At 41.1% G+C, this 19,541-nt stretch overlaps 1 protein-coding gene across 9 annotated transcripts in view; it reads right to left on the bottom strand.

Annotated features, from left to right (window-relative positions):
* The window catches only part of LOC308184791 (spindlin-Z), a 57,145-nt gene that overhangs the window by 13,422 nt on the left and 24,182 nt on the right, over window positions 1–19,541 (bottom strand). For 7 of the 9 annotated variants that reach the window (XM_080572350.1, XM_080572348.1, XM_080572356.1 and 4 more), the window contains 2 exons: window positions 17,199–17,424; window positions 6,041–6,089 (listed from right to left, as the gene is read on the bottom strand). In XM_080572350.1, the coding sequence (XP_080428476.1) occupies window positions 6,041–6,089; window positions 17,199–17,250 (101 nt within the window). In that variant the 5' untranslated portion in view covers window positions 17,251–17,424. Of the gene's footprint in view, window positions 1–6,040; window positions 6,090–17,198; window positions 17,425–17,690; window positions 17,710–19,541 lie in introns of those variants that run through there. The other 2 variants (XM_080572351.1, XM_080572349.1) reach the window with 2 other exon arrangements.

The raw sequence follows: 19,541 nt of genomic DNA, 5'->3' as shown, positions 1-19,541 counted from the left end.
TCCTTTAAGTCTGGTCAGCTGGAGTATACCGTGCCCATGGTCTTGATGCAATCATGAAGGGGTGATCTGGAAACTCTGTTACTAAGGAAAGAGGCTGGGTTCACGGTATTAGTGCCGAAAAAATTTAGTAAACTAATAGTCCATTCCACACACTCCTTTTCTTCTTCGGTAGCTATCAACAGATCATCTATGTATTACAGCAGTGTCCCCTTTTCCTGAAGGGGTTTTCCAAGCTTCAAGATCACAGGCTAACACAGTCCAAGTAAGCTGAGTTTTTCTTCATGTATTGGGATTTTCCCATTCAAAGGCAAAGAGTTTCTGGCTTTCAGTCATCACGGGCAGGCAGGAAAAGGCATCCTTTAAATCTAGTACCGTGAACCAAACTTGACTGTTTTCTAATTTTGTCAAAAGGTTATAGGGGTTGGCTACTACAGGGTATAAATCTTTTGTGACCCTATTGATGGCCCTTAAGTCCTGGACTACACAATAGGTTCCATCTGCCTTTCTAACCGGGCCTATATGGAGTGTTATATTCTGACTCATATTCTACTAATAGTCCATATTTAAGAAAGTTATTAATTATTCCTTCCATTCCCCTTCTGTCTTCCACCTTTAGTGGGTATTGCTTTTGGCATACCTTGGGAGCATTTTCCTTTAAATCAAAATTATTTTTTTTCAGGTACTACATTCTTTGCTCCCCCGGGTATTCCTGTAGCCCAAACTCCCAGATACACTTGGTTCATAATTACATCCATTCAGGGAGTCCTGTCTGGAGCTTTCTCTGGACTCACCAGGGATAGACTTAAGAGTTTAATATGTTACTTTTATTTCCATTTTCCCTTGGTCAAAAGAAATTTTTGCATCCAATTTTTCCAGCAAGTCCCTTCCCAATAAGGGCCGTGGCGAACTGGGTAAGTATAAAAATTGATGTATTCCAATCATTTTTCCCAATTTAAATTTCAAGCATTGCAAAAATGCCTTTTCCTGTTGGCCAGTTGCTCCTATTACATTTATAGACTCAGCACTTTTCCAGAATCAATTTTTGAATTAACACAGAGAAAGAAGCTCCCATAAGCAACAAAAAAATCCAAGCCTCTCTCTTCGTTCCCTAGCTTTATTTCAACCAGTGGACCTGCTAGGGTAGATGCCCCAGGTCTCCATCATTCCTGTTCTGACTGTTGCAAGTTTATCCTGCAACCTAAGACAATCCTCTTTTTTTTTTTTCCTTTTTTTTTTCCCAATGTCCTTCCTTCTTGCAGTATGCACACTGGTTCTGTCCTCTAAACCCTCCTAAAGTCCTTTCTTTACCTTTATCAATTCCCCCTTTGCCCCCCTCCTTCTCTCTTTCTGTTCTAGTGCAGCCACTGTTTGTCGTGGCTATCACCTTAGATAACTTCTGTCCTTTGCATCTTCCCTATTCCTAAATGCTTTCCACGCTGCATTCAATAACCTTTCTGGGTCTCCCAAGTCTTGTCCCTCCAATTTCTGTAATTTCTTGCTATTTCTGTAATTCTTGCTATCAGGGGCCGATTGCCCTAGAAAGAGGCTAGCCAATTGCCTCTATTTGTCTTCTGAAGCCAGGTCCAAATTGTTTTTTTTTTTCCATTGCATTTCAAAGTTGGTCCAAAAATTCCATAGGGGTTTCTTTTGGACCTTGTTGGATACTATATATGTTTGAATGATTTATAGCTTTCGGAACCGGTTCTCAATTCCCAATTTAATCAGATTTTGGTATTTACATAACTGTTCATAATTTCCGGGGTGATTAGGGTCTCAGAGGGGGTCGGTCAGGGGAATGCAATCATCTACAGTTCCCTGAGCGGTCCCATTGGCAATCTGAGCTCGCACATGAACTCAGGCTGTTTTAAGAATTAGCTGGTTTTCTGTTTCCATCATCTCAATCATCTCCCCCATCATTAGATCAATGTCTCCCCAGTCTGGATCCTGATTTTTTTTTTCTCTCTATTAAGTCCACCATTGGTTACAATACTTAATTAAGGTCTTACAATTAACATTTCCTCCAGGTGGTCCACCAGTGTCCCTCCAATGGGCCAAGATACAACCCAGAGGGGTCTTTTTATCAATAGTACTCAAAATTCTTCCCATTATGATGTCTTTTCTCAATCTCTTACACTTCTTCCATCTCCAGCCATATTCCTCACGGAATAGCGGAACCGCGGATCAGGACTCCGCACTCACTTCGCAGCGATGCTGCGTCTCACTCACACAGCACAATCACGCAATCACACAAAGAGGCCCCTTACACCTTTCACTCAAGCAACACAAAACAGCAATCACTACTACAAATAGTATCACTTATTACAACAAATTTCCCAGTATAAATCGTGATCCATTAAGCGTTTTCCGTTATTCAATGTCAAGAACACATCCAGAGTCAAAGTGCCAGAACAAATCCAAAACGAAAACAAAGTACTGACTAAATCACATGGACTCCCAGTGGCTAGTAGTACGGGACCAAATGTAGAACGTCTACAAAACAAAGTACTGACTAGATCACATGGCATCCCACTGACTAGTAGTACAGCACCCAACATAGAACGTCTTCTATGCTTTACGGGTACCTTCCAAACCAACAGTATACCAACCAAACAAAATTCCAAAAAGAATACCTTTACAAAAGATGGTCCTTGTCTGTCCCCCCAGTGAGCCAGCTGAGGTGAGGAGTCCCTCCGAGAATCTCCCGGGCACGCCTAGAGAGTCCTACATCTCAGCGGCTCCCGCAGCCAAACAGAGAGGGTCCCATCTGGGTCGCCAAACTAAAACAGTGAAAACTCAGTAACCAAAGTTATTAAGCAGGTATTCTTTATTACGGTGCCAGGTGTGGGGGGGGATTGCTCCGCCTAACACACACACACTAAGGGTTACTGGCAGTGTGCTTATATTAGTGGGACAAATACATATTCATTTCATTCTCCGAAAGAATCATTAACATAGGTTCCTGCCCCTATTCACATGCGTACTGGAGTCCTTGGGTGGTCATCAGGCGTACTCTGGTGGTCTTTTGATGAAGGCCAGGAGTCTTCTAAATTCCTGACCCTTACTTTCTTTGACAGACTTCAGCAGTCAAGCCAGTACTTTCTGGTTCTATTATCTATGCACACAGTCTTTTACTCCCTTATCTTTGGGGTCGTTAACATACAATTGTGCTAGCTAAGACCTAGGAATCAACATCCTTTATCTTGTTCCCTGTCTCAATACTATAGACTATCAATAATATCACTGATAGGGGGATTGTGTGATCAGATAATTTTTATAAATTGTTTTTCCTCAATATGAGGCACATTACTTGAGGAAGCAGTTTTAGAGTACTTTCTGTACTCCTTCAAAAACCATTATTCACTTCTGAAATTCATTTTCTTAGAACACTGGGGTGGCCTCAAGTGAGAAGAGGTCAGGGGCTGCCCTGTGACAGATGCAACTGGTTCCAGCTGGCTTGGCAACATCACCACAAGCCAAAGTTGAGCCAATCAGCAAAGTTGGTGGCGCCTTTGTGAAAACATAAAAGAAAGCGCAAAAAAGGCTGGACAGGCAGAGAAGGGGGAGGGGTGTAGGGAGAGAGCAAGAGAGAGCGTGAGGGAGAGAGAGGGAGCACGTGAGGGTGGTGGGGAGCGGGGAGAGAGAGGGAGAGAGCAAAGGGAACACCAAGTTCAGAAAGAAGGAGGTGTTCTATGGCACCAGAGTAGATATCCACACTGTAGTCCGTGGAGGACTCGTGCTGGAGCAGTCGGATATTTCCTGACAGGAACTGTGGCCTGTAGAGAACCCATGCCATTGCAGGGGAAAAGTATGGGGGGAAGGAATAGCAGAGAGAGCAATCCTTATGTACTGGCTATAAACGCCCCTCCCCACTTCCCTGTGCTGCTTTGGGGAGGAAGAGAGGGTAGAGGAATCTGGAGTGAAGTTGATCATGGGAAAGGAAAGGTGTTATTTTAATGTTTGTTTCTTACAATTCGAATCTATTTTAATTGGCAATAAAATAATTTCCCCTAACTCAATTTTCCCTAACTCAAGCCTCTTTTGCCTGCAACCGTAATTGGTAAGCAATCTCCTTTTTATCTTGACCCATGAGCTTTCTCATCCTATTTTCCACCCCTGCCCTGCTGAGGAGGGGGAGTGAGCAGATGGGTGGGAGTTTGGCCCTTAGCCAAGTATAACCTGCCACAGTAAGTGTGAAATTCACAAGGGATAAATTCAGTGGTAGTTGAAAGGATAAAAGCTAAGAGACTACTGACTGATCTGACAATAGGGTCAGCTTCATATTCATCACTACCTATTGACACTGACAGAGCGCACATAAGAACTGCTCTTTTGCAGCTGACCTATAACCATGGGAACCCCTTCCAAAAGAGTCAGTAAAAGGGTCAATGGTTAACTAACATTAGTTAAGAAGAGTTCAGAAAGCTAATCCACACAGCTCATTTTATCACTTCCTGAGTTCCCCTGTTCCATCCACTTGGCTCCTCCCTTCCCCATGGACTTTCTGAACCTAGTTTAGAAGTTTTTGAAGGCCCTATGGCCTTCAAATGCCAGTAGACTTGTTCCTCTTTTTCCTTTAAATGAGGAATGTAAGAGTCATCATAACTAAATCAACTATAAAGTATGCATTACTAATTCATGGTTGGCTATAACAGCTCAGAGTAGCATCAGCATACATTTTTACATAGGCATTCATATCCCACTTGTTTAGTATAAACATGTCTACAGCACTACTTACTGTTACCTATTCATTTCAAAAATGAAAGTAATGAATATCAAATATAAACAACTCTATACTAGTCTCTCATTCTCAGAGAAGTCAGTGAGCAGCACACAAAAAGTCATCTTGGTTTGGTACAAAATAAAACCTTTACCAAACAATTCTAAAACAGTTAGACTAGGCTAAATTAACATAAAACTCAGTTGGGTGCTTAAGTTAAATGCCTCAAAATCATGTGACATAGGATCACAAATTAATATGCCCCATAAAAGCCTTTATGCTAACAAATATACAACCTATTTAGCTATTTGAATAAGCGTATATCAACAGAACAATAAAGACAAATCTAGCCACCCTCAAGTACAAAAGGCAACCCACCTCTGATAGTCTTCCCATCATACACTCCTTTCTCTGAGCGGTTGAAAAAGAACAAGAGAAATTAAGTTTTAACCAACTCTACCTGTCTCTAAACAAATAAATGTTTATCTTTGCCTTGTAAAGAGATAGACAAGAGTGAATAGTGAAGAGTTGGTGAAAGGGATTAGAGCAGAGCATCATGTGTCGTGTCTGGGAAACACTTAATATTAATTCAAATATGTTAATCATAGAAGATATTCCTGCCAGACAAATTGCTTTGTATTGATGCATGTCATATAGCACCACTATAGTAATTCATAATTAAAATATAAGTAGCAGTATATTAATATTTCACCCTTCCCCAGCTTATGTTTAGAGTTCTCCAACTAGACATTCAGCCAGTTGCAACATCTAGCTGTTAGACACTAATGTCAAACATGTCCAAGCTATTACCTCTGTCTTCTCATACTCATAATTTAGCTGCTACTATTTCAAAATGTAGTAGAGAGAATAATACGTGCCATGAATGTATAGGATAAGCAAGTATCCTTCACACACAAATAGCAGCCTTCTATAAGAAGTGCTTCAGTTTGTTCTTTATTTAAAAAAAAAAAGTGAAAAATCCTTTTCAAAAACTAAAGCTGTAACAAATCCTAGAGTACATGTACTCAATTTCTGGCTTGCAACCTCTTGCCTCTGAATTCCAGAGTAAATTAAAAAATTGCATTCACAGGATAATTTCTCTCAGAGTAACATTCAAAACGATATTTAGAACTCCACCAATGGTGCATTCTTTCCCACCTCCCTCCCAAAAGAATTAAAGTCTGACTCTACACACATACACTGGCTGAATACTACTCCACATGATTTTCAAGAGCAAAGTGACTGGAACAATACAGATATATTTCTAGAATGGAAATTCCAGTTATTGAGAACTATTCTTTAGTAAAAATATTAGCAACTTACTTGTGGGAAGTTCTTTTCTTCATCATGCTGGCAGAGACTCCCGCATGACCTACAATATAAATAATGGAATTATTGAAAAATAAAATGTGTTTATACACAATGCCAAAAAGGCATCTTACAGAAAAGTTCTCTTTTTGAAGTCAAAATGTAAAAAACTTAAACACTTCATGTTGTGATTGATCAATGAACTCCTAGAATGGAAGAAGGCTCTGAGGGGATAACTTCATGAGTACATATTCATTGCCTAAGTAAAGAAGTAGAGAGTGACTGACCACAAGTGTTTTAAAAAACTGAAAACACAAAAGGGATAGGAGATAGTCTTTGTTCTAGATAAATGGCTACAATAGTTGAGGGAATCAATTGGCTGTGTAACTGTCCCTGGCTTAATTAAAATAAATAAATACGTGCAAATACATATCTTCCAGAGTTAGCCAGACCAGAATGGGTAGGGTTATATGTGGCTCAGCCAAACTGAGTATAAAAAACTCAGTATAGAACATACAGTATAAAAACTGTACAAAAAACAGAAAGAACTTTGAAGAGAGCAACAGGCTTAAGCCAGTTTCAACCCATGTATTCCTTCCTAGCAACTGGGGACAGCCAGAGTCATGATGAAGACCAGCAACAAGAATCACATTTGTATTATGATTCAACTGTATATTGCAACTACTATACTCTGCTAAGCATAATTTTTATTTGTATTGTGATCGAAGTAAACTGCTATTTCATTCTGCTAAATCAAAGTCCCGTGTAGTGTCAAATAACTTCAAAAAAGTAAAGTTGGTGTGCTGGTTTGGTTGGGATAGAGTTAATTTTCTTCCTAGTAGCTCATTTGGTACTGTTTTGAATTTGTAATGAAAATAGTGTTAACACACTGATGCTAAGCAGTGCTTACACTGAGTCAAGGTCTTTTCTGTTACTCACATTGCCCTGCCAGCAAGTAGGCTAGGGATGGATGCACAAGAAGCTGGGAGGGACACAGCCAGGACAACTGACCCAAACTGGCCAAATGGATATTCCATACCATATGATGTCATGCTCAACAATAAAACTGGGGGGAGTTGGCCAGGGGGGTGCTGCCATTGTCTGGGGTCTGGCTGGGCATTGGTCAGCTGGTGATGAACAATTGCATTTTGCATCACTTGTTTTTTTGTTCCTTTGTGGTTTTTGTTTGTTTGTTTTTTCCTTATTAAACTGTCTTTATCTTAACCCACAAGTTTTCTCAATTTTGACCTTCTGATTCTCTTCCCCTCATCCAACTGGGGAAGGGGTGGAAGGGAGCAAGCAGCTGTGTGATGCTTAGCTGCCTACTGGGGTTAAACGACAACAGTTGGTATTAAACATTAAGCTCTCTACATATGGAATATCTAAAAGAACCCAGTCAAAGAGTGTTGGACTTTGACACATACATAACTTCAATGTCTGTCAATAATAGTAATAATAATAATAATAAAAACACCTCATGTATATGTAGAAACATGTTCAGAATTTCATCTACGGATGCTTAAATTCACACCTATGGAGAAATACTTAATTGAGTTTCTCTACAGATCCAAATAAACAAATTCTTTAACATTATGTACATGTTCCAAGCATAGCTTGAGCATATGTATTTTGAAAATTAACTTTCATATTACTAGTAATGTCACATGAGTCAAGAACTGAAAATGCCATTAACCTTAAAAGTTTTCATAAATATTTTAATCTTTGGATTTTCTGATGGAGAAATAAAGAGGATGTAAATCATGTGACAGAAATGGCAGAATTAAAATAAGACTACACTTTATGTTTCCAACACTCAAGCTTGTACTGAATCCATGGAAAGATGTATCTCCAGTTTTAATGGCAGGTAGAATTTTAAGTTTTCAGAAATTAGGCCCTCTATGCTAATAGCTACAGTAAAGATCCTATTTGCAATTTTTGACTATTAAAAGACCAAGTAAATAGAACTTCCCTTTATAAGGGCTGTTTATAAGAACTATTAGCTAGAAATTAAAATTAAAAAAAAAAAAGATATCACAAAAAGTCTGACTAGAAACCCAAAAGACCTAATAATGGAGAGTTATCCAATTCTATATAACATGAATGTCATTGAACGGATTTAAGTTCACATCCTTTACCTTCTTCTGACTATGGAATGACAAATGCTATTGTTCTAACTAGAACACTCCATTAAATTCCATGTTTTAGACAACATTCAAAATAAACTCTATACAACTAAGTTGTATGGGGGGAGTGCCACACAACAAGAAAAAACAACAAAAAGACACCCCACAAATAGTGATTGTATTTGTTTTATGCTTGTTTGTAATAAACAGCAAGACTCAAAATTTGATAGATCTGAAGAAAGAGAAAATGTTTATGTCTCAATCTCTTATGACTACAAAAATAAATATTTTTCATAATAAAAAGTCAGTACGAACTCTAACTCCCAGTCAAGAACAAAAGCACTTACTTGTCAGTTGGTCTGTGTTTTTTGAGCCTGAATTAATTTTGCCTGATGGAGCCTTAAAATAGACCATTAAATTCAACAACAAAACTATGAGCCATGTTTCTAAATGCTTCTACCTTACTCTCACAGAGAAAGAAAAAGGGTAAGACAAGACAGAAGTAAAATAAACATCCTTTGAGGATGTGGACACTAAAGAGACTATACATGTTTCAACTGGGGGGGGGGGGAGGAGGAGAAGAGAATAGGAAGAAGGATAAGAGAAAGCTACTAGCAATATTTTTAGTTTTGTCATATCAGATGGCAATCTCCATCCAGTCCATCAAAATTAGATGGGCTCTTCAAAACACACCTCAGCATCTTATTTCTCAGAATATCCGCTGTCTTTATGAGAGGCAGCAAAAGCTGGACATTTTAAAATCTGCTACAGAAACACCATATAATCACATAAGAATTATTCTTGATCTTTTAAAATTACTTTGGGCTTATGGGCTCTTTTAAAATTACTTTGAGGGACCTAAGAATTCCACAGACGTGTTTATTCACACCTAAAATTGCCCAATGTGAACTTAAAGAGTTTGTGAAAGAAGACCAGGAGTAGAGCAGTAAAATAAATTCCCAACTCTGCCAAAAGATTTCACCATAATTTTAAGCAAGTTGCATCTAGGAGTGGGATCTCTTTTCTTAATTCACAAGGACAATACCGATAACAACTAGGAAGGACTGTAAAGGACCATATCTTACATTTCTACAGCATGAAACAATTAATCAGTATACTCAAAAAGGCCAAATATAAATGTAAACACAAGAATAATCACAACTTAACTTACAATTATATTAGATTATGTTAATGAAAAAAAATCTGGATTCACCTATTATTGGAAAGTGCCATGCAATAATTAGAAGCACAGATACAATGCCATGCATGGAGTGGCTACTCAAATTATATCCCAGAAAGCTGCTCTATATTTTAACAAAATTACTGAGGCTGCAGGCATGCACTCTACTGTTATAAATAAATAAGAAACAAGTTTGGTTTTCCTTCATTTTTCCATCTTCGGTGTTATCCTTTATTTCTCAAGATGGAATTATTGTCTGTTTCCCAGTAGAGGCAGACTTCAAAAATCTGGATATTTTAATTAAATGTATTTTTCTCCTCTTACACCTACTTGATAGCAAATAAAAGCCTTTACCTTTGTAAGCAGGAAGACAGAACAGAGAAAAACTAGCCTTTTCAAAGCAGTCACTGCATCTAAGTCTTTACTATTGAATGAAACCAAACTCAATTGCAAAAAGCTTTGGTAAAGCATTTAATTCAGTAACAGTAATCATGTTAGGCCATATGAACAGCTGACACAATCACTGGATCATCTATACCTACAGATTTTTTGCAGCCTGAGCATGATTGCCAAAGTCATCTAGAGTCCCATGATTTTACAATTTTACATGATCTACAGATGAAATATAAATGAAGTAGGTAAGTGATTTGCATGCTTTTACCATATCTTTATTTAGGAGGGAAAATGAATAGGAGAAAATATACCAACTTTATATATATTCTCTTAAATTATGACAATTTTATAGACAAGATTTTTATCAAATTATTTTCTAGTGAAAGTATATAATTCTCATGAAAATAATTATCTGCTCATGTAGTTTCTGGGACATGGCCACAATCTTTAAAAAAGGAAATTAATGAGAAGCATCAAAATATATGAAACGATACTTGCATCAACGATTCTTTAAAAACACAGAAATCTTGTTTAAAAGTTATTTACCATTAACATACAAGATTTTCTGTTATTGTTGTTTTAACAATATGCAAGTTAGAAAATATACTCCCCCCATTGTTAATGTCATTAATAATTTTCAAATCCATTATACTGTCAATCCAGTAATCACTTGAAGTATTTGCTTTCAACTGAAAATCTCAGCACCAGTAGGATAAATCCTTAACAGTCCCAATTAGAACCAAGAAACAAAACCCCAAACGCAAACACTTTAAAAGTCTATAAAAGTTCACAAACATCACTGACACAATTAATTCTAATGTATAGAATAGGTGAGATTTAGTGACAAATTTCTGGACTTGAAGTAGTTCTTCCCTAACAAATTTATTAACGTACAATTGAGGAACAACATCCCTTCACTGGTATGTAACTAAAATCTCCTTCTAAAAGAAGGGAGTTATCACTTAAACTACTTTCCAATTTGGATTTCTAATTCCAGCTCCCTGTCACTTGACCTAGTTTTGCTTTTGATAGGTTTTCTCAACCAGATTTTTTTTTAATAGTTCCTTTTGAGAAAGGTCCTTTCAACATTTCTGTTGCCCTCCTTTGGACACATTTTAATATTTTTTATCCTTCTTATATTGTGACGCCCAAAACTGCACACAGTACTCTAGGTGAGGCCACACCAATGCAAAATAGAGTGAGACAATCATTTCTTTTTGACATGTTAGCTATACTGTGCTTAAAACACCACCCCATCAAACCCCTCCACAACATTATAGAGTGGGCTGTTCCGTCTCCTAATGATGGCTACCTGGTACACTCCTTCCTAATATACATCCATAATTAAGAAACATACAGCAGATAATTCCATCATTGCATAATTTTTTTTTCAAAAATCAATAAAGGCCAACTACCCACAGCCTATGAAATATGATCAGAAGAAGGAGCAACCACAGCAAGAAGGTCAGAAATTGTCTTCTTCAAGAACATATATCCAGAGGTTGGAAGCTGGTGGCACCCAAGCCTAGGCAAAGACTATGTCAAGAGTTGAGAGTGAACAAATGTGTATGACTTGGAGGCGTGTATCAAAAAGACAGTGATATATTAATCAGCCAGGAGTGTAAATTAAGGACTCCTCAGTTACAATTAAACAAACCTCATAAAGAAAAAAGTAAAGGTCTAAATATTAACTGTTGTGTATAGATATTAAAAAGCAAAAAAGGCATCTAAAGAAATCTGAGTGTCAATTATGATTTTTCATGGAACAAAATGAAGGTGCAAATTATAGGATAAACTATAATGACATAGCAATGGAAAGTGTGACCATCTAAAATAAGTCTGGTTTGTTATTTTTTAAGCCAAGAGGACAAATAATGAAATTTTCTATTCAACATGTAAAGTAAAATTACCTAGTTTCAGTCAAAAAATTCACTCTCTACATAAAATCCACATTATGACACCTCAAATCTGCTGTAATGTTCTTGTTCATTGTATGTTACAGATTATTAGACAAAATTATTCTAAAAGTTACCTTTACAAACCTAATGTCTAAATTCTTTGAACTCTCACAGTACCCAGCTAATGCTTAGAAGGCAACCATACTGATATTAAGTACCGTGTCAAAGCCTGCTTTCCTTTCTTTTCTCTTACAAAAGAAATTCTCCTCCCACAAATATTCTGGCGGTATCAAGAAGGAGGACTCTGATGGTTTTACTCTGCTGGGCACCTGAACTCCACCACAACCGCTCTCTCACTCCCCCTCCTCAAAGGAAAAGGGGCAGAAAATATGATGAAAAGGGCTCAAGGGTTGAGATAAGGACAGGGAGATCACGCAACAATTATTATCATGGGCAAAACAGACAACATAGGAAGATTAATATAATTTATTGCCTATCACTAGCAGACTAGAACAGCAAGAAACTAAAATCAAACTATCTTCTACCTCCTCCTCCCGAGCAGTGCAGGGGAATGGGGAACGAGGATTGCAGTCAGTCCATAAGGCTTCATCTCTGCCACTCCTTCTCTGTCACTCTCTTCCCCTGCTCCAATGTGGGGTCCCTCCCATGGGATGCAGTCCTTCCGGAACTGATCCTACATGGGCTTCCCACAGACAGCAGCTCTTCAAGAACTGCTCCAACCTGGGTCCCCCACAGGTGGCAGTGGGTATTTTAAAAAGTAGTTGAGCTTTCCTAATTTCATATGAAACTGATTTGGTTTCATGAGATTTTTCAGAAAGCACCAATAAACGATGGTCAGGGTTAGATAATGTGCTGCACCATTTGTCTACAAAGTTTTCCACTGTGCAGGTCAGTAGTGAATTTTGCTGTGGTACAAAATAGGAAGGGCATTCCCCCTCTGCCAAAGAACGTGAAGTAATTCCAGAAGAGAGAAAAACAACTACAAAGTAAATTATATTACTCTCAAAAGTTCAACTAAAAAGCAAATAATTAAACAGTGGAATGAATGAACAGCATTCATTTTTAACATTTTAATCCCCAAAAAGCTGGACTGCAGAATTCTTAAATGAGAATTTCTAATTTCTAGACCCTTTCCTGCACACTAGTCCAAAAAGAATGCACAGAAAAAGCACAGTTTTGCTTAGTTTATAAAAGACTAAATACTAGCATACAGAACTATTCTTGACTGGTAAGTTGATGCTTTTGCTGTGCCATGCTGATAATCCTCACTACAGAGCACAAAAAACGTATAGAGATTCATTAGTCTATTGAGCTACAAAACTTCAAATTATTCCAATGTGGTAGTTATACTCAGGTGGGCAGCTGAGCTCCACCACAACCGCTCTCTCACTCCCCCTCCTCAAAGGGAAAGGGGGAGAAAATATGATGGAAAGGGCTCAAGGGTTGAGATAAGGACAGGGAGATCACTCAGCATTTATCATCACAGGCAAAACAGACTCACCACAGGAAGATTACAGAAATTTATTATCTATTACTAACAATCTGGAGAAGTGAGAAACAACGAAAACAAACTAAAAACATCTTCCCCCCATCCACCCTCTTCTACGTCCTCCTCCCGAGCGGCGCAGGGGAATGGCGGAATGAAGGTTGCAGTCAGTCTATAGCACTTTGGGGACCCCACAACGTGGGGCCCTTCCCACGGGATGCAATCTTTCCTGAACTGATCCTGCGTGGGCTTCCTATAGGCAGCAGCTCTTCAAGTAATGCTCCAAATATGGGTCTGTAATACAGGGTCCATCCCTCAGGAGCAAACTGCTCCAACATGGGTCCCCCACGGGCGGCAGCTTCTGTCATATCACCTGCTCCCCTATGGGCTCCTCTCCATGGGCTACAGGTCGGGCCTGGAGTCTGCTCCAGTGGGGGTCCTCCACAGGCTGTAGCCTCCTTCAAGTCGGATCCACCTGCTCCACTGTGGGCTTCTCCATGGGCTGCAGCGTGGAAACCTGCTCCACCGTGGTACACCACGGGCTGCAGGGGGACAACCTGCTCCACAGGCCAAGGGAACTTCAGCTCCGGCGCCTGGAACACCTCCTCCCCCCTCCTTCTTCACTGACCTTGGTGTCTGCAGGGCTGTTTCTCACTCCTCATTCTCCCAGCTGCTGTTGTTGCAGCAGGTTTTTTCCCTTTCTTAAAAATGCTCTCACAAAAGTGCAAACTGCATCGCTCATTGGCTCGGCTCTGGGCAGCAGTGGGTCCCTTTGAAGCCGGCTGAAATTGGCCCTTATCTAACATGGGGCAGCTTCTGGATTCTTCTCACAGAAACCACCCTGCAGCCCCCCACTACCAAGACCTTGCCACGTAAACCCACTACATTTAACAAGTCATAAAGGACTGAATGAAGAGCAGTTTCAAGACCTCCTGATGAAACTAAACAACTACAAGTCTATAGGACCTGATGACATGCATCCCAGGGTCCTGAAGGAAATGGCTGATAGAGTTGGCAAGCCTCTCTCCATCATATTGGAAAAGTCCTGGCAGTCAAGAGAAGTCCCTGGTGACTGGAAAAAGGGAAACATCACTCCCATTTTTAAAAAGGCTAGAAAGGAGGACCTGGGGAACTACAGACCTGTGAGCCTCACCTCTGTGCCTGGCAAGATCATGGAACAGATCCTCCTGGAAGCAATGTCAAGGCACATGCAGGACAAAGAGGTGATCCGAGACAGCCAGCATGGCTTCACCAAGGGCAAAGCATGTCTGACCAATCCAGTGGCTTTCTACAATGGAGTGACTGCATCAGTTGACAAGGGAAGACCGACTGATGTCATCTACCTGGACTTCTGCAAGGCCTTTGACACGGTCCCACATAACATCCTGGTCTCCAAATTGGAGAGAGATGGATTTGATGGGTGGACCATTCAGTGGATAAGGAGGTGGCCTGAAGGTTGCACCCAGAGAGTGGTGGTCAATGGCAATGTCTCAAGTTTGCAGATGACACCAAGCTGAGCAGTGCAGTTGATACACCAGAAGGAAGGGATGCCATCCAAAGGGACCTAGAAAAGCTTGAGAAGTGGGCCCATGTGAACCTAATGAGGTTCAACAAGTCCAGGTACAGGGTGCTGCACCTTGGTCAGGGCAATCCCAGACATGAGAACAGACTGGGAGAAGAATTCATTGAGAGCAGCCCTGCAGAGAAGGACTTGGGGGTTCTGATGGATGAAAAGCTTGACATGAGCAGTGTGTGCCTTCAGCCCAGAAGGCTAACTGCATCCTGGGCTGAATCAAAAGAGGAGTGGCCAGCAGGTCAAGGGAGGTGATTGTCCCCCTCTACTCTGCCCTTGTGAAGACCCACTTGGAGTACTGCATCCAGGTCTGGAGCCCCCAGCACAAGAAGGATGTTGATCTGTTAGAGTGGGTCCAGAGGAGGGCCACAAAGATGATCACAGGGCTGGAGCACCTCTCCTAGCAATGATCTTTATGTACATTTAGAAAAATATTGAAGTTATTTTGAGAGATGCTCTTTCACAATTACTACCTGATTAGCTTCTATAAAACGATTAAATAGTTTACAGTGAGTTATATCACAGAATGGTTGAGGTTGAAAGGGACCTCTAGAAGTCATCTAATCCAATACCCCTGCTCAAGCAGGGACACCTAGTGAAGGCTGCCCTGGACCATGTCCAGATGGCTTTTGAAGATCTAAGATCTCCAAGGAGGAAGACTCCACAACCTCTGTAGGAAACCTGTTCTAGTGCTCAGTCACCCACACAGTAAAGAAGCGCTTCCTGATGTTCAGACGAAACCTCCTATGTCCCAGTTGGTGCCCATTGCCTCTTGTCCTGGCATGGGGGAACCAATGAAAAGAGCCTGGCTCTTTGCACCCTCCCTTCAGGTATTTATACACATTGATGAGATTACCCTCACCCCCTGAGCCTCTTCTTCTCCAGACTGATCAGTCCCAGCTCTCTCGGCCTCTCATAGGAGGGATGCTCCAGTCCATTATTCATCCTCATGGCCCTACACTGGACTCCCTCCAGGATGTCCATGTCTGGGGGGCCCAGAACTGGGCACAGGGCTCCAGGTGTGGCCTCATCAGTGCTGAGGAGAGGGGAAGGATCACCTCTGTTGACCCGCTGGCCATACTTTGCCTCACGCAGACCATGCTACCGTTAGCCTTCTTTGCGGCAAGGGCATGTTGCTGTCTCATGTTCAACTTGGTGTCCACTAGGACCCCCAGGTCCTTTTCTGCCAGGCTGCTTTCCAGCTGGGTAACACACCCCTCCCCCAGCATGTACTGGTTGTTCCTCCCCAGGTGCAGGACTTTGCATTCCCCCTTGATGAACTGCATGAGGTTCCTGTCAGCCCATTTCTCCAGCTTGTCTAGGTCGCTCTGGATGACAGCACAACCCTCTGGCATATCAGGCACTCTCCTTAGTTCTGTGTCATCAGCAAACTTGATGAGGATATACTCTGCCCCATCGTCCTGATCATTAATGAAGACGTTGAACAGGACTGGACCCAGTATTGACCCCTGGGGTACTCCGCTAGTTACTGGCCTCCAGTGGTGAATATGTATGGTAAATACATTACTGTTTATTTTCAAGCACTTCTGGGATGAGCAAAATGTTACTCTAGTCCTATCACAAGCTCCTTTGTAGAATTTTAGTTAACTTCCTGTTATGTTAAACCTTTGATATTATAGACTACTAACAAGCATTTCAGTTGTAGATTAACCCTGGTAGGGAGCTAAGCACCACAGCTACTTGCTCACTCCCCCCCCCACACACATAGTGGGATGGGGGAGAGATTCACAAAGGTAAATCAAAAGAGAAAACTCGTGAGTTGAGATAGACAGTTTAATAGGCACAGCAAAAGCTGCACTTGCAAGCAAAGCAAAATAAGGAATTAATTCACTATTTCCCTTCGGCAGGTAGATGTTTAGCCATTTCCAGGAAAGCAGGGCTTCATCATGTGTAACAGTTTCTGGGAAGACAAACACCACAACTCTGAACATCCCCCCTTCCTCCTTCTTTCCCACAGATTTTATTGCTGAGCATGACATGAGATGGTATGGAATAACTCTTTGGTAAGTTTGGGTCAGCTGTCCTGGCTGTGTGCCCTCCCAACTTCTTGTGCAACCCCAGCTTCCTTTGCTGACAGGGCAGCATGAGAAGCAGAAAAGGCCTTGATGCTGCATAAGCATTGTTAAGCAATAGCTTAAACACTGGTACGTTATCAACACCATTTCGGTCATAACTACAAAATATAGCACCATATGAGCCACTATGAAGAAAATAAACTCTATCCCAGCCAAAACCAGTACAATTTCTTATATGTAAGTCTGTACAGCTTAATTAAAATTTGTGTATAACCTTTCAATTCTACAATTTCTATAATCAAAGTATAATTCTTATCTTTAAAAACAAGCAGAAAAAAACATAAGGAAACAGTAACAGCTTCATAAAGCCATTATTTTATATATTTTCTTATGTATTAAGAATATTTTTTACCTACTAAAAACCAATTAACAAACAATGAAAACAAATTCAATAACACCTCACCTGCATCAGCTCTGGACCGCTGACCTGGTGATTTTCCAAATGGGGTCTTCATTCATCTGTGTTTAAGTGAGCAGCAAAGCTGCTGAACTAGGGTGAAAATCCAGTTCTTCCCAAATCCCCAAATATCTTCTTACTCTTGTAATATGGCAACTACTTATTAATCCACCATCCAACCAGCAATTTGTTCTTCCTCAAATATAGGAGAAGCACTTTCAATTATATTACTCTGAAAAACAAAACAAAGTATAGCCTGATTTGAGACTCAGTTAAGATAGATACTGAATTTAAAATATTTGTTTGTTCATGCTCCATGAGAAGTCCCTTTGTATTGTTATTCTGGACACATTCTGCAATCAGAGGGCAGGTACACGAGAAGATAGCCAAATATTAAGACTGATACTTTTCCTCATATTCAAAGTGCAAGTTCCGTATCAGATCAAAGTCATCCACAGACAGACACACAAAGAAAAAAAGTTCTTAAAAACCACTTACCTTAGTACAGGGAAGAATGACTACTACTTTAAAAACCCCACCTAAAAGTAGAAGAAACTGCATTACCTTGACCAGAGGTAAAGCAGAAGCCACCTACTTCCGTTTGTTAGAAACAAAACAAAACAAAACAAAAAAAATGCTTCACACCCACATAGCAGGGCAGCCTTCACTAGGTGTCCCTGCTTGAGCAGGGGTATTGGATTAGATGACTTCTAGAGGTCCCTTTCAACCTCAACCATTCTGTGATATAACTTGCTGTAAACTATTTAATCGTTTTATAGAAGCTAATCAGGTAGTAATTGTGAAAGAGCATCTCTCAAAATAACTTCAATATTTTTCTAAATGTACATAAAGATCATTGCTACACTGTATGCTCCGTAAATTGAAATAATTAGTCAAAGCTTTTTAAAGAATTCTTTATTTGAAGGAACTGAAAATAGGAGTAACCACTCATAGATCATAGCATCATAAAATGGCTTGGGTTGGAAGGAACCTCAAAGATCATCTAGGTCCAACCCCCGGCCATGGCCAGGGACACCACACACTAGATCAGGTTGCCCAGGGACTCATGTAACCTGGTCTTGAGCACCTCCAGGGATGGTGCATCCACAACTTCTCTGGGCAACCTATTCCAGTGCCTCACCACCCTCTGAGTAAAACCACCACACTGCTCTCTATGAATTCTTCTCCCAGTCTGTTCTCATGTCTGGGATTGCCCCAACCCATGTGCAGCACATCGCACTTAGATTGTTCAACCTTGTTATCCACCCGAGGGTGCAGAGGGAGTTGGTGGATGTGATTGCCAAGCTGCTTTCTGTCATCTATCAGCGGTCATGGTCATCCGGAGAGGTCCCAGATGACTGTAGACTTGCTAATGGGACGCCCATCTATAAGAAGGGTCATAAGGAGGACCTGGGGAACTACAGGCCTGTCAGCCTGAAGCCGGTTCCAGAAAAGGTGATGGAACAGGTCATCTTGAATGCAATCACGCAGCATGTGCAGGACAACCTGGGGATCAGGCCCAGTCAGCATGGGTTCATGAAAGGCAAGTCCTGCCTGACCAAACTCATCTCCTTCTATGACTGGGTGACCCACCTGGTGGATGAGGGAAAGGCTGTTGACGTAGTCTACCTAGACTTCATCAAGGCCTTTGACACGGTCTCCCACAGTATTCTCCTGGAGAAGCTGGAAGCCCATGGATTGGACAGGTACCCTCTGCTGGGTTAAAAACTGGCTGGACAGCCGGGCTCAGAGAGTGGTGGTGAATGGAGTTAAATCCAGCTGGTGACCAGTTACGAGTGGTGTTCCCCAGAGGTCGGTACTGGGGCCCATCCTCTTTAATATCTTTATTGATGATTTGGATGAGGGAATTGAGTGCACCCTCAGTAAGTTTGCAGGCGACACCAAGCTGGGGCGAAGTGTCGATCTGCTGGAGGGTAGGAAGGCCCTACAGAGGGACCTGGACAGGTTGGATGGATGGGCAGAGGCCAATGGGATGAGGTTCAACATGGCTAAGTGCCGGGTCCTGCACTTTGGCCACAACAGCTCCATGCAACACTAACGGCTTGGGGCAGAGTGGCTGGAAAGCTGTGCAGAGGAAAGGGACCTGGGGGTGTTGGTCGATGCTCACCTGAACATGAGCAAGCAGTGTGCCAATGGCATCCTGGTTTATATCAGGAATAGCATAGCCAGCAGGACCAGGGAGGTGATTGTCCCCCTGTACTCTGCTCTGGTGAGGCCGCACCTCAAGTACTGTCTTCACTTTTGGGCCCCTCACTACAAGAAGGACATCGAGGCCCTGGAATGTGTCCAGAGAAGGGCTACGAAGCTGGTGAAGGGCCTGGAACACAA

The sequence above is a fragment of the Anser brachyrhynchus genome (genome assembly GCF_964034855.1).
Source record: "Anser brachyrhynchus genome assembly, chromosome: W".
In the NCBI taxonomy this organism is placed as follows: domain Eukaryota; kingdom Metazoa; phylum Chordata; class Aves; order Anseriformes; family Anatidae; genus Anser; species Anser brachyrhynchus.
This window is presented reverse-complemented; position numbering and strand designations above follow the sequence as displayed.